Source organism: Balaenoptera acutorostrata, chromosome 6 (assembly GCF_949987535.1).
Source record: "Balaenoptera acutorostrata chromosome 6, mBalAcu1.1, whole genome shotgun sequence".
NCBI lineage: Eukaryota > Metazoa > Chordata > Mammalia > Artiodactyla > Balaenopteridae > Balaenoptera > Balaenoptera acutorostrata.
The window spans coordinates 31,579,741-31,593,275 of record NC_080069.1 but is presented as its reverse complement, the minus strand read 5'-3'; the positions used below and the strand labels follow the sequence as shown (position 1 = coordinate 31,593,275).

The 13,535-nt window shown below is 47.8% G+C and overlaps 1 protein-coding gene and 1 long non-coding RNA gene across 6 annotated transcripts in view; one reads left to right on the top strand and one right to left on the bottom strand.

Annotated features, from left to right (window-relative positions):
• Positions 1–2,145: 2,145 nt before the first annotated feature.
• On the bottom strand, positions 2,146–6,440 carry LOC103003880 (uncharacterized). Of its 4 annotated transcripts, XR_451003.3 has the most exons (4): positions 5,928–6,013; positions 4,812–4,914; positions 3,259–3,399; positions 2,146–3,001 (listed from the first exon to the last, which is right to left on the bottom strand). It is a non-coding gene; the product is annotated as an uncharacterized LOC103003880 (long non-coding RNA). The 4 variants fall into 4 exon arrangements; XR_009008522.1 differs by lacking the exons at positions 4,812–4,914; positions 5,928–6,013 and adding an exon at positions 6,347–6,440 and having other exon boundaries at positions 2,147–3,001; XR_009008521.1 differs by lacking the exon at positions 4,812–4,914 and having other exon boundaries at positions 2,147–3,001; positions 5,928–6,061.
• A 194-nt stretch (positions 6,441–6,634) lies between these two features.
• The window catches only part of IPPK (inositol-pentakisphosphate 2-kinase), a 56,656-nt gene continuing 49,755 nt past the window's right edge, over positions 6,635–13,535 (top strand). For both annotated transcript variants that reach the window (XM_057547769.1, XM_007182387.2), the window contains exon 1: positions 6,635–6,853. In XM_057547769.1, coding sequence (XP_057403752.1) covers positions 6,773–6,853 — 81 coding nt within the window. In that variant the 5' untranslated portion in view covers positions 6,635–6,772. The remainder of the gene's footprint in view (positions 6,854–13,535) is intronic.

Below are 13,535 nucleotides of genomic sequence, written 5' to 3'. Positions count from 1 at the left end.
AGAGTGACAATTTCCAAGGTTTTTACACGTCAGACCAGAAACCAGAAGTCCAATTTTTAATAGGCAGCACATATATATGTACAAAATTTAAAAAGGAAAGTTACAGAGTATACAGGATTTTTTTTTTTGCTACCATCACATTTTACTCCTAGTATGTTACCAATTTCTTGTATCCTTTCAGATACCCTATGCTCATAGAAATATTTGGCTGATTAGATATGTATGTTTGTGTTGTATATTTTTATATGAGTGGTATCATAATGTACACAGTATCTTAAAATTTACCTTTCTCATTTAACAACGTATCCTGGAGACATTCTTCCTTTGTAATAGCTGCATAGTATGTCTTTGATGGATAATTTAGATGTTTTCAACTTCCTTTTTTTTTCTTTTTTAATGTTATGTGCATGCAGTTTTGTGACTTTTGTTGTGCTGAGATTTTCTTTTTAGTGGTATTATGTACATTCACAATGTACATTCACCACCCTCCATCTCCAGAACTTTTTCCTCTACCCAAACTGAAACTCTGTAGCTTTTTAACACTAATTCCGTTACCCCTCTCCCCAGTCCCTCGAAACCACCATTCTACTTTTGTCTCCATGAATTTGACTACTCTAGGTATTGATACCTCAAGATTTTAATTTTTAATGTAGACAGAGTTATCAATCTTTTGTTTGGATTGTACTTTTCTGTGTTGTCTAAGATGATAACGATGTCCTGGGATGCCCTTATTGGAAGGGTTGGGCCTCCTTAGTCATGCTGTGGCACCATCACCCTTTCCCCTGGACTTTCCTGGAGTGTGAAAGCTGGAGAAAGGAGAAGGTGGATGGGGAGCAGAAATTCTGGGCGTCAGACCCCAGGAGAGTGACTAATTCAGGTAACAGTATGCCCAACATCATCATATCCCTGTGTGGAAAGAGGCCAAGTTCCCTCCAAGGACTCTTGACTCACCTTCCAGTCAGGATACCTTGGAGTTGGTGGGATTACCTGAGGTCAGCAGTTCAGGTGGCCTGAATATCCTGGAGTCCACCCTCAAGAGCACCTGCCTAATTCTATGTAGTTGAGCATCCTGAGGCCACTGCATGCAGAGCTTTATTATTTTTTTCTAATTACAAAGATAACTCATACATTTTATGCCAAATTCAAACGTTACAGACACATGTAGTCAATGCACATCACCTGCGGTCCCATCCCCAAAGAAAATCTCAGTACACAGCAAGGCACATATTTTTTTTTTTAAGTTTATTTATTTATTTTGGCTGTGCCAGGTCTTAGTTGTGGTTTGTTTATTTATTTATGTATGTAGGCTGCGCTGGGTCTTAGTTGCAGCACGTGGGATCTTTGTTGCGGCATCTTTTAGTTGCTGCATGTGGGATCTTTAGTTGTGGCATGTGGGCTTCTTAGTTACAGCATGCATGTGGGATCTAGTTCCCGGATGAGGGATCCAACACGGGCCCCCTGCATTGGGACTGCGGAGTCTTACTCACTGGACCACCAGGGAAGTCCCAGGCACCTATTTCTTGATTGTTTTTCTTTTCTATTCAAAGACAAACACCTATTTCTGTATTAAACATACCATGGCCATCTTTCCATATTCATACATAGTGATAGATCTATCTAATTTTAAAAGTATTGAGAATGTATTCATTTAAATTTTTATTACAAAAGTGTTACGTGAATACATACTCTGAGTCAACAACATACAAATATAAGAGGAAAGTGACATTCTTCTTTCGTTTCTCCTGCTCTCCTCTTCCCAGATGGGAAAATTTCCTTTCCCTTTTCTTTTTTTTTTTTTTTTTTTTTTTTTTAAAGATTTATTTTTTTATTTATTAATTGATTGATTGATTGATTGCTATGTTGGGTCTTCGTTTCTGTGCTAGGGCCTTCTCTAGTTGTGGCAAGCGGGGGCCACTCCTCATCACGGTGCGCGGGCCTCTCACCATCGCGGCCCCTCCTGTTGTGGAGCACAGCTCCAGACGCGCAGGCTCAGTAATTGTGGCTCACGGGCCCAGCCGCTCCGCGGCATGTGGGATCTTCCCAGACCAGGGCTCGAACCCGCGTCCCCTGCATTAGCAGGCAGACTCCCAACCACTGCGCCACCAGGGAAGCCCCCTTTCCCTTTTCTTTGCATTTACACACAGACACAACACATACACACACACTTGTTTCACTTAACCATAGACCTTGAACATCTTTCATGTCAGTACATACCTAACTCATTTCCTTACTGCCTGTATAATTTTCAAGTATACCATAACTCAGTGGTTCTGGGATTCATGTGGGGAAGTTGTTAGAACAAGGGTTGCTAAGCCCCTCTGCAAGTCTTCTGCTGGGGTGGGCTGGTGCAGCCTGAGGCTGTCCTGAGGTGCCCACATTGGGAACCAAGTCCTGTCCATCACTCTTGTGTTTGTACAAACATCCTGTACATATCTCTGAGCACTGGAGGGTTTTGTAGGGTAATTTGTAGGCATGGAAATGGGTCAAAGGGGATTAGCTATAGCTACAATACTTTTAATGATATGGCCAAACTGGGCTCCAACAATGCAGACCCTCTCCTCCACAGTGCACATGTCCTGCCTGTCCCTTGTGTACCACCCATATCAAACATTGTGCAAAATTGTTTTTATTTTGCCAGTTTGATATATATTTTAAGATATATACTTATTTTAATTATTTAATTATGAAAGAAGCTGAACAATGAATGCCTTCCTTTTTGTGAACTTTTAATTTTGGATTTTAGATTTACAGAAATGTTGCAAGATAGTACCAAGTTCCCAAATGCCCTATCCCAACTTCCCACCATGTTAACATACCTAACTATGGTACATTTCCCAGAACAAAGAAATTAACAGTGATCCATTACTATTAACTAAACTCCAGATTTTATTTGGATTTTACTAGTGTTCCCACCAATGTCCTTTTCTGTTCCAGCATCCCACGTTGCATTTAGATGTCTTGTCTCCTTAGGCTCCTCTGGTCTGTCCATGTCTCCTATGACCTGGGCAGTTACAAAGACTCTTGGTCAGTTATTTTGCCAAATTTCTCTCAATCTGGGTCTGTCTGATGTTTCTCTAATGCTTAGACAGGGATTATAGGTTTAGGGGTAAGGGGAATACCACAGAGGTGAAGTGCCTTTCTCATCATGTCATGTCATATCAAGGGATACATGATATCGCATGCTTCCTTCAAAAATAAAAACTGTTTGGTAAGGAAAATTCCAGACACACATAAAAATAGGAAGAATAGAGTAAGTACTCATCACTGGGCTCCCCGTCACTAGTGTTTTGCCACTTTGGTTCTGGATGGCTTTTCAATGTGGTTGGAAGATGAGTTTCCCATCTCATCTTTCTTCCTTTTCTCTTCTCCTCTTTCCTTCCTTCCTCTCTCTCTCATTTCCTTTTTCAAACAGAAAGGGGACACTGATTAACTGTGGTGGGAATCTAGCTGGGACCTAGATGGAGAAGCATAAAGAATCTAGGCAAAATGTCCTCACGTAGGAATCCCAGCTAATGATGGCCTTTTGGTCTTTGCTTCACTTCTAGCTTTTTCTTGAAGAGGTGACTGGTCCAGCCCAGGGTACCCTTATTATTAGCTTGGACTCTAGGATCTGAGTGAAAGGAACCCAACTCAAATTGTTTAAGCAAAAGATAGAATTCACTAGCTCAGAAAATTAAAATCAACTGAGTTGGACTCAATCCTCTGGCTCACTTTGTGTCCCCTTTCTTGACACTTTCCAGCTGTTTCCCCTCTGTTGCTGCCACCTGTGGTGCCTGGATCACTGCTGACAGCATGTGGTGACCCCCCCCACCACCCCCAGCTTCTCAGCTGAGGTTGATTCTCCCCACAGTCATTTCAGTGCAGGCCAAAGGCGTGCGCTTCGTTGGATAAACCTGGATTACTTCCCTGTGCTTCCTGAACCAACCACTGGGAATGTAATTCTTGATTGCACAGCCTTGAGGCTAGAATCAAGTTCATTTAAGTCAGACCACATGGGTTAAATAAAGGAAAAGGTACTTCCCCTAATAAAAACTGGGTTTATGCTATAAAAAAGAAGGGAGTGTGGATCCAGGGTATGAAAAACAACTGATAAACCCTGTTTATCTGGGACACCTTTCTCATGTCTTTCTTTTCCAGCCTTTCCTTCTCCCAACCCCTGCAGATGAGCCCACTCTCCTTTGTGTCCCTCACTGTTACCCCACCATGATTCTTTCAAAGCACTTGTCCCTTTGATAAGGCGGGTGTGGTCCACCCTAGGAGCATCTGTGGAGAATTTTTAAACAATCATAAAATCAAGATTTAATCTTTTAAATCACCATACACTAGTAATTCTAAACAGTGTCAGTGATAAAATGTTCCTTGAAAAAAAACCCCAACAAGCCAAGATACAGAACATTTCCAGCACCACAGAGGCTTCCTTAAGGAAATGTTTTAATACTTAACAATCTGATCTGAATTCTGCATTCACAGATGCTGAGAAAATCTCAGACATGTTTAGGGTCCCCTGGCCTTGTGGTGGTGTAGGAAGGCCTTCTCACCCTTTGTGAGTGTCCCCCCACCCCCACCCCTTGGGGATTACTTACCTCCAGGAGTGGCCTGTTTCTGCCCCCATTTCTCAACCATCCCTGGAGTGGGGCCTGAGCCTACCTGGGCCAGTCCTTTGGGGCCCAGGGTGGGGGAGATGTTCAAAGCTATCAGCTCATTTTCCTGACTCACTGGCTTCATTTCACTACTATTCCCAAGGCCTTGCCAGGTGCTCTAAGCTGTTCTCAGAGTAGGGTCTGCAGGTCTTTCCTTGTTGAACCACATACCTGAGGCTGGGTTTTCTTCATATACTTCAACCCTAGCAATATATTGCAACAGATTCAATGCAGAAGCAGATGTGAGACTCCAGCTATCTTCTATGAAGCCAGACTTTAAAGAAATTTGCAAAAATGTAAAACATTTGCCACTCTTCTCTATATTTTGGGGAATTATAGCTACTTTTCTAAAAAAGGTAATGTTTCTTTTAAAAATGAAAATAATTTTTAAAAATTTGTTTTAATTTATAATATGGTAAACATGGAAAGATATAACCCATATTAGCAAAAGCTTTTTGAGGCCCTCAATCTTTTTTTTTTTTTTTTGGCCACACCACGCTGCTTGAGGGATTTTAGTTCCTCGACCAGGGATTGAACCTGGGCCCTTGGCAGTAAGAGCATGGAGTCCTAACCACTGCACTGCCAGGGAACTCCCGTCAATCATTTTTAAAGAGTATAAAATGGTCTTGAGAGTAAGAGTCTGAGAATCGCTAATCTAATTTAATCCTCATAGTAGCTCTATGAGGTGGTCTCATTAGTCCCACGTCAACAGTGAATAAATTGAGGCCCAGAGAAAGGAAGAGATCTGCCCTTTGCTTCACTGTCATTAAGTGGCAAGGGCAGAATTCAAACCTCCTGCTCAAGGTTTATCCCTCAAGATTCAACGAAACCTACTCCTCCTGTAGGCAGATAGGGTAGGGGAGGTCCCCGGAGAAAGAAATCCAGGCATGGCTTTCTCGACATAAGAAAAGCCATTTTTGGCCTAAGTCATTTTAAGCCTGGCCACAACGCTTGCCCTTCAACAGGTCTCAGTAATGATCTTAAGAGAAAAAAAGAACAAACTGTTATCAGGCAAGAGAAGTAACAGTAGCAAAGATAATATATCAGTAGTAAAGACTCTCAATTCTGTTTCAATGGTAAAGACTAGTCTGAAGTGCTCAACGACCAGATCAGTTTGGACCTAAGGGATGATGTAGACCTTTTCTGACCCTCATGACTTCAACTAAAGCTTGGACTCTGACTGCCCAAGCCCTTTATGAATACGCATGTTCCCTTAGCTTAAAACTTCCTCAATTTTTCTACCTGGGGAGACACTGCTTTGGGAAAAAGCCGCAGCATTCTCCTTACTTGTTGCAAGAAATAAATCCTTCCTTCTCCCACTCTTTGTCTTCTGGCTTGACACCCGCCAAAAGGCAAAGCCAGTTTTTCAGGTAACACTCCCAACAAGAGCGCCATTTAGGAGTCCACTTGCCTCTTTGAGCTACGTATCCTCATTTGTAAGGTGTGGACCACAATGTTTCTACTTCCTGGGACTACTGGGGTGATTCTGCATCAGGTAAAGAGCAAACGAGGATATTAATAACCCGATGAGTGAGAAATGTATCCCATTCTGCAGGAAAGAAGGCTGAGGCCCCATGACTGAGCGGGCTCCAGCTCTAGGGACCACCCAACCCCCGGCCCGCCTGGACCGTCCCCTTCCAAGCACCCGGCTTGCCTGGACGTCCCCCGCCCCCAGCCCCACTGGGACCCCCTGGCTCCTAGCGCACCAGTACCACTCTAATCCCAGCCCGCCTGGACTCATGCTCCCCAGCAGGCCAGTCCTGTTCGCCGGGTAGCAGCCGACTCCTCCCGCTTGCCTCACTTCCGGCGCCCAGGCCGGAAGCCTCCCTTCCGGTTCTCAAGATCGCGCTCCGGAAGTGAGTCACTGTGCCAGCACCTAAGATGGCCGCCAGTCCATCCACCACCGTGGTCAACAGAGGAGAAGCGGGCGCAAACCCGGAAGTTGCCCGGCTCGGCCATGGGAGATGTCGGGGGCGTGGCTTCCGGCGGCCAGCGCCTGCGAGTGCGGGCGGCTGGGTCTAGCTGAGGCGGCGGCTGACAGGAGCTCCTCCCCGGTCGGCTGCGGCTGGTGCCTAGGCGAACCAGCGGCCCCCAGCTCGTGGCCCCGCGAGGCTCCAGGGCCGCACCGTGGGATGGACGAGGGGAAGATGGACGAAAATGAATGGGGGTACCACGGTGAAGGCAACAAGAGCCTAGTGGTGGCCCACGCACAGGTGAGCGGTTGACTGTCGGCGCGGTTCAGGGCCCTTACCCTACTCCCGGTGGGTTCCGCGTCCCCCAAGCACCCCCTCCGCTCAGGTCGGTTCTGTATCCCCTCAGGACCCACTACCCCCGGATCGGTTCCCCAGCAGCCCTTCTTCCGGTCGGTCGCGCGTTCCCCCAGTGTCACTGCCCCGCGATAAGTTTCGCGTCCCCCCAGCATCACCCCTCCCCGTTGGGTCAGTTCCGCGTCCCGCTGGTGTCACCGCCTTCCCCCAGAGCAGTTCCGCGTCCCCCCAGCGCTCTCCTCCGCCTAGGTTGGTGCCATGTCTCCCCAGCACTCTCCTCCTTCCAGATCGGTTCCCTGTTCCCCCAGTGTCACCTTTTCCCCCCGGGTTTGTTCCGCGTCCTTCCAACGCGCCCCATCCCGGCCTCACACGGTGCCGCCTCCGACTGCCCAGCTGCGGTGAGGCCGTCCGGAGTAGCCTTAGGGAAGATACAGGGTACCGGCAAGGTCAGGAGAAAGAAGCAAAGTGCTTGGGGTGCTGTTACCTCCCTGAGATGCAGGGAATTGCTGTTCTCCTGCTGCTGTTGTTAATATTAATGGAGCATTGTCTGCAGGTTTTTCTCCAAAGTCTTTTAGAATTTAAAGAATTTCCCTTTCTTAATTCAGTAAGGAAGAGAGTTTCTGAGAGTGCAGTGAGGACTCCCAGTGAGTTGAATCCGGGAAGAGAAGCTTGTGGCTTTGTGTGAAAGCCCAGATCTCTCTGACATCTTGCTGTCTGATACAACCAGGCAGGAATGTGGTGGGCTGGGGGAGGAGTGATAGGTGTCATTGAGGGCTTAAGAGTATGGGAGTTGCAGTTACACAGAGCTGGGCAGAATCCCAGTTCTACCACTGCCTGGCTCAGGCTCAGTTTCTGCATTTGCAAAGTGGAACTAGTAACAGAATCCCCTTTGCAGAATTGCTAGAAAGAGGAGGAGCTGGACAAGTTATGCAAGTGATAACTATCATCCACCTTGGACTTGGCGGTTAATAGCTCTGACCCAGCCCAACAGCTCCTACGGGGAGCTCATCTTCCAATTCCTCAGTAAGATTGCATGGTATGTCTTCACTTTATGTAAAGCTAATTAAGGCTTCTTTTGGCTAATGTACTGAGTTTCAAAAGTAGCGTCAGATGAAGTAGCAAGTTCCAGACTCAGTGTAAAAGAACACCAGGCCTTGGGCACTCAGATGCCTTCTCCATTGTTCCTGACAAGCATGTGTCTACCCTCCAGGACAACTGGCCCCTTCCTTTGTTGCATAGCCCCAGATGTTAGGGTCATGTTTCTTTTTCCTTTTTTTCCCCCCACTTTTAAACTGAGTCATCAGGCTATCCTGTACCTGTTCTCTTCATTATTTTAAATCTAAATTTGCTTTACTATGCTCATTCCTGCTTGGTTGTTGTTAGCTCATCATGTGAATTTGAAGATTATCATCACGAGTAGTTTTGTAAGAAAAGGTTCCCACCAAGTGAAGATGCTGAGTAAAGGGAGAACTCTGCCCCTTGAGTGTGGAGAAACCTTTGTGCTTTGCCTGGGCCTTGAGGGAGGACAGAGCCCTGGAAGGCAGCTTTCAGGACCCTGCTGTGCCCAAGGAGAGGGTGTGTGTGTGTGTGAGTGGGATAGAAGAAGGTGGGTGAGCACCAAGTATTTCTGCTCCCATGGGTGGACTCTCCAGACCCACCTCGTTCATTCTGAAGTAGAGGGTGACCCTCACCAGGTTTCTTTCAGATCGGGAGACGATCTCTTTCTCAGAGGGGGCATCATCTACTTTCAAAATTGAAAGGTCCTTAAAAAATGATGAGTCTGTCCCCTCTCCTTTCCAGTGTCAGAACCCGACATACCTTCAGCCAGCCAGTCCTGAGGCCTGGCATCTGCACTGGAGGAACATGGGATAAGACACAGACAGACAGCCTTCCAGGCTGGTGGGTTGGGAGGCTTCCAGGAGCACAGGACTTGTAGAAAATGGGGCCTGGATATGGAGGAGCTAAGTGCAGGCCGAAGGAGGGCCATAGTGTGGGGTGTGCTCAGGGTTGGGCAGTAAGAGATGACAGTGTGAGACCTGAACGGTATGCCAGTTCTTGACAGGTTGCTGTCAGTTTTCCTGTGGCCCAGTGCTCAGCATCCTTGGGTCCAGCTGTGCAATTTAACCCTTTCCCAGGCACTGGCCCTTGGCCCTGGCACTGACCCTCTGAGGTGCTCCAAGGCTGTGGCCAACCTGACAGTGTACTCTAGTGGGTGCCTGGAGTCCCCGGCACTGACCCTGCGGGGGGTCTTGGGCAAGGACATTTCCCTTGTGGGCACGTACTTTCCTTTCCTTACTGTAGCCTGAGGGTGCTGTCACTTGTTCTAGTGGCTGTGCCATACTTGTGTTCATGCTGAGCTGTGGTCACAAAGCCTGGCGCTGCCCTCAAGTGCGCTGCTGCCAAGTGGGATTGCTCTCCGTGTGGTGGTGTTGCTTTTTCATCTGCAGTGACCCTTCTTTACCTTGGTCTTGTTCGCTTTGGCTTGGCATCCTGTCCTGTGAAGGTCACTGTAAGTCTGGTTTGTCATTTGATCTCGTATGTGCCTTCAGTTGGGGGAGTCACCCAGGGCAGGCCAGGCAGAGACTCCTCCCCAGGCACTGAGCTGCCTTCCAGCTGCCCTTGCCTCTGGGGTGCAGGGCAAACAGGGGCCCACTCCCTTCATCACACTAAGCTGTTGTGACGTTTTCCTCCTTATTGACAGAGGTAACATGAAAGACCCGCCAACCAAGATCTTTTATCAAAAGTTTGTGCCTGATCTTTCAGGTTTTATAGCTTTTCTAAGATTCTGATCGGGCTTCAGATCCTTTCTGCAATTGTTTTGATGCCCTGGGGGTGTTTGTCCTGAAGATATGGGGTTCAGGCAGTCAGGAGCTGTGTGTTTCTCTTCTCTTGTGTTTTAGGATTTGTAGATCATACTTCTTAATGGAGCTGTTGGAAGCAAATGAGTTGTTCTCTCTTTTTTTTTTTTTCTTTCTTTCTTTTTTTAATGGCGTATTCCCAAGTCCTGGGCTTAATTTTCTCCTGAATCTAGTAGAAAGAATCGTAACGTTCTGTTGCCTGTAGTATTTTTTTTTAACAAGTAACTTATTCTGCATTTGAGATTTTTAATGATATTCATACAGGTTGATACAGCTGATGTGACTTCTTGGTGATGTCTCATTGGAGAGCTGTGCATGTAACCCTGTCTTTATTCCTGGGATCACCTGCAGTTGAATGGTTAGGATTTGTTATTTCCAAAATATATTCCCTTTGGTGGTTTCCAGTCCTGGCCTTGGTGAGTGCTGAGCTCTGCCTTTCTAGCATGTGGGGGTCTGCTGGTCTAGGCCTGGTATCCTAAGGGGGCATGGTCACTTCCCCCGCTCCGACAATACCTTCTTCCTCCTCAGCAGAACTCAGGACAGCAGCTGCCCCTTTTACCAGGAAGGTAAGGAAGGTTTCTGTGTCTGCTGCAGCAGGACGAGACCACAGCACTGGGTCACCTACCTCTTGGTTTGGACACCTGCTCTGCGGCCATCATGTGGCCTTGGAGAGCCTGGGGTCCTTGAAGGCTCCCCTCTACAACACCCTCACTGTGCGTTCCATGCATTTGTTGTATGTCTTTATAAAACATTCTCATTTTCTTCTGGCTGTTGGATTTTCCATCTTTTAGGGACCATCTGAACACCTCTTCTGCTGCAGCCCCCGAGTGTCCTGTCCCCAAATGTCACCTGGGCTTACACCTCCACTGTCCTGTCCCCCACCTCACAACTTGCATCTGTGTCTGCTTCAGTCCTGAGGCAGCTGTGGGTCCATACAGGCAGGTGAAACTTGGGAAGGAAAATGTCCTGCCCATTCCAGACACCTGCTGTCCCCACCTGTGGTCTCCACCTCCTGTCTGGCCTCACTTCGGAGTCCTTGGCTCCCCTCTATGACAGGGGTTCCCAACCCCCAGGCTGTGGACCGGTATGGGTCCGAGGCCTGTTAGGAACCAGGCCACACAGCAGGAGGTGAGTGGCGGGCAAGCGAGCGAAGCTTCATCTGCCGCTCCCCATCGCTGACGTTACTGCCTGGACCACCCACCCCCTGGCCCCTGCCGTGGAAAAATTGTCTTCCACAAAACTGGTCCCTGGTGCCAAAAAGGTTGGGGACAGTTGCTCTATGAGATGTCTTGAGTCACCCTCCATCTGTTGTGTCTGAGGCTGTCAGCCCAACAATGCATCCCACACCTTGTCCCTCTTATCCTTCTGTGGGCCCTGGGGTGTGTTTCTGATTGCCTCTGGTCAGCAGAGCCAAGTGACTTGGCTTGGTATTCTGTCACGGGTATTCTGATGGAAGACCTGGGCTGTGCCCGAGTTGGGTGTCTGTGGGTGGTGGCCTCACTGAGAAGCAGGGCTGAGCCATTTTGGGATGCCTGGGGCAGCACCCTGAGGGTCGATTCCTTCTGTTGTTGTGTTTATCTTAGTCTCCCTTTCCCTTGAAAGTTGCCTGATCTCTGCTTCCCTGGGGTCTTCTTGGGGCCCCATCCTGGGTTATATCCTCACTCTGGTGGAAGACCTGACTTGGGCTTGTCCTCCAGCAGTGAGGCTTCAGCGATTGATCACTTCACACCTCGTCTTTGCCAAGAGGCCCTGGGCCCTTGGGCTTCACATGGGCAGATGACCCTTTTATATATTGTTTTTGTGGTCTTTTATTTTTATTTAATACCAAGCATTTGTTCCTCTCTCTGCCCCAGAAAATACAGAATACTAGAAGGAAGAAAGTAAACAGCATCCAATGTCTCCCTACTAAGAAAATAATTTTTGTTAACACTTGGTGCACTTCCTTCTATTATATGCTTTTATTGGGTACTTAAGCATCCTATCTGTCTGTTTTTGTTTTCTGCTTTTTCACTCAACCCTACAGCATAAATATGTAGATAATTCTTCAAACAAGTTTTTAAGGCTGCAGAGCACTTAGGCAGCCAGAGATCCTGTGCTGTCAGACATTCACACTGTTGAGCTGTTGTGAGCCAGGCTTTGCTGATGTCTCGGTGTTTTGAGGACTTGGGTGGGTTCTCAGAGGGGATCGAAGGAACATCTCCTAGGCCTCCTGGCACATGACATGCCAGTACTCCCCCACCCCCGCCATGGCCTGGGACCCTCACAGCACTGAATGCTTTCTACTCCTTTTATAAGTGGCGTGTTGTACGTTTTGAGGTTGTTTAATGTGTATGTGTTTATATGTGTCATTTCTCCATTCACTGACTTTTTCAGCTTGTTAAAATCTTTGATTTTCATCTAGTGTTCCACGGTATGAGAGAGCACACCGTGATTTTCTGTCCTCAAGGACAGAAAAGGTGTGGCCCTGGCCTAAGATTCCCTGTCCTGCTTTGGAACAGGGAAGAGCTGCCTCTGCCCCAGACTGTGCAGAAACTCTTGTTAAGCCCCTCTTCTTAGTCTCACCCTTTTCTCTTCACGTTCTTAGCATTTTATCCTAGACACTATGAAGAAGGTATGTTTTAAAATCTGGTTTCAGATATTTAGTTTAAAAGGAAAGGAGTTGTTTACTTCACAACTGGTTAAGACCTTGTGAGCTGGCAGGGCCCTGGTGCTTACCAGATTATGCGTTGGTTTCGGCTCCTTCATGGGAATCTCCCCGTGGGTGGCTGGATCAGTCCCACTCCATGCCATGGGTGGCCCTTGGACTAACTGCATCTTTGTGCCAACCAGGGCTGGTGAGGTTGATTTCTCACCTTTTCTCTGCTGTCCCCTTGAATAGGTGTTGTCTGGGCCCATGGCCAGCCTCGTGGCATGTAACAGGGCCACCAATCCAGCCCAGTCAGACCTTTACAAGGGGCAGTTAGCACTCGCCGTCCAGAACAGGTGTGCCCACTGAGTGCTTGTGTTTGTGGAGACTGGCCTTCAAGGCTGACACTGCAGCTCCTATGGGGCAGGTGGGCAGTTTCTGGTGATGGTTTTAAATGGGTCCCTAGAGAAAGCAGTTTTCCTTGAAGCAGACACAACATGACACTCAGAATTTCTTAGCAGGTCTTGAGAAACAGTGAAGTCCAGGTGAGAAGTGAGGGTGCTTTTAGGGGGGCTGAGTTTCTGGAAAGTTGCCTAGAATTAGGGTTTCTGCATATCAACTTTTGTTTTTCCTTGAATTTTGATGGACTCCTTGGCCAGTTGATGCCCATGATCGAATATTGATGTCTGCCTGGATTTGGGAGGGGTTAGGGGCATGTGCACGTCCTTGACCTTTGCTTCCCCAAGTCTGGGCTTGGGGCTCAGGGAGGTGATGGATGTCTGGGGTTTTGAGAGGAGTGTGCGTCATCTGAGTGGGGCAGGAAGTGCCAGGGGGGCTGTGGGCTAGGGAAATGGATCTCGTCTCTATGGGCCTTCCTTGCTGTCAGCCATGTTTTGGGTTCCAAAGCTGCACTTTCTGAGCCTCTTCAATCACCAGCTCCTCCCACCCCGCCTAGATCCCAGTGCTCCAGACGGTGCCTGAGCTCCTGCACCTCTGCTCTCCTCCTCCTGTTCACTGCTTCTCTCTGGGCACAGTCCAGGTTCCCGACCCAAGCCCTTCTGCCTGGAACTCCCTGTCTCCATGGGAATGGTTTCCAAAGTTGTCCACATGGAATTATCTCCCCCATTACCAAGGCTCCACAACA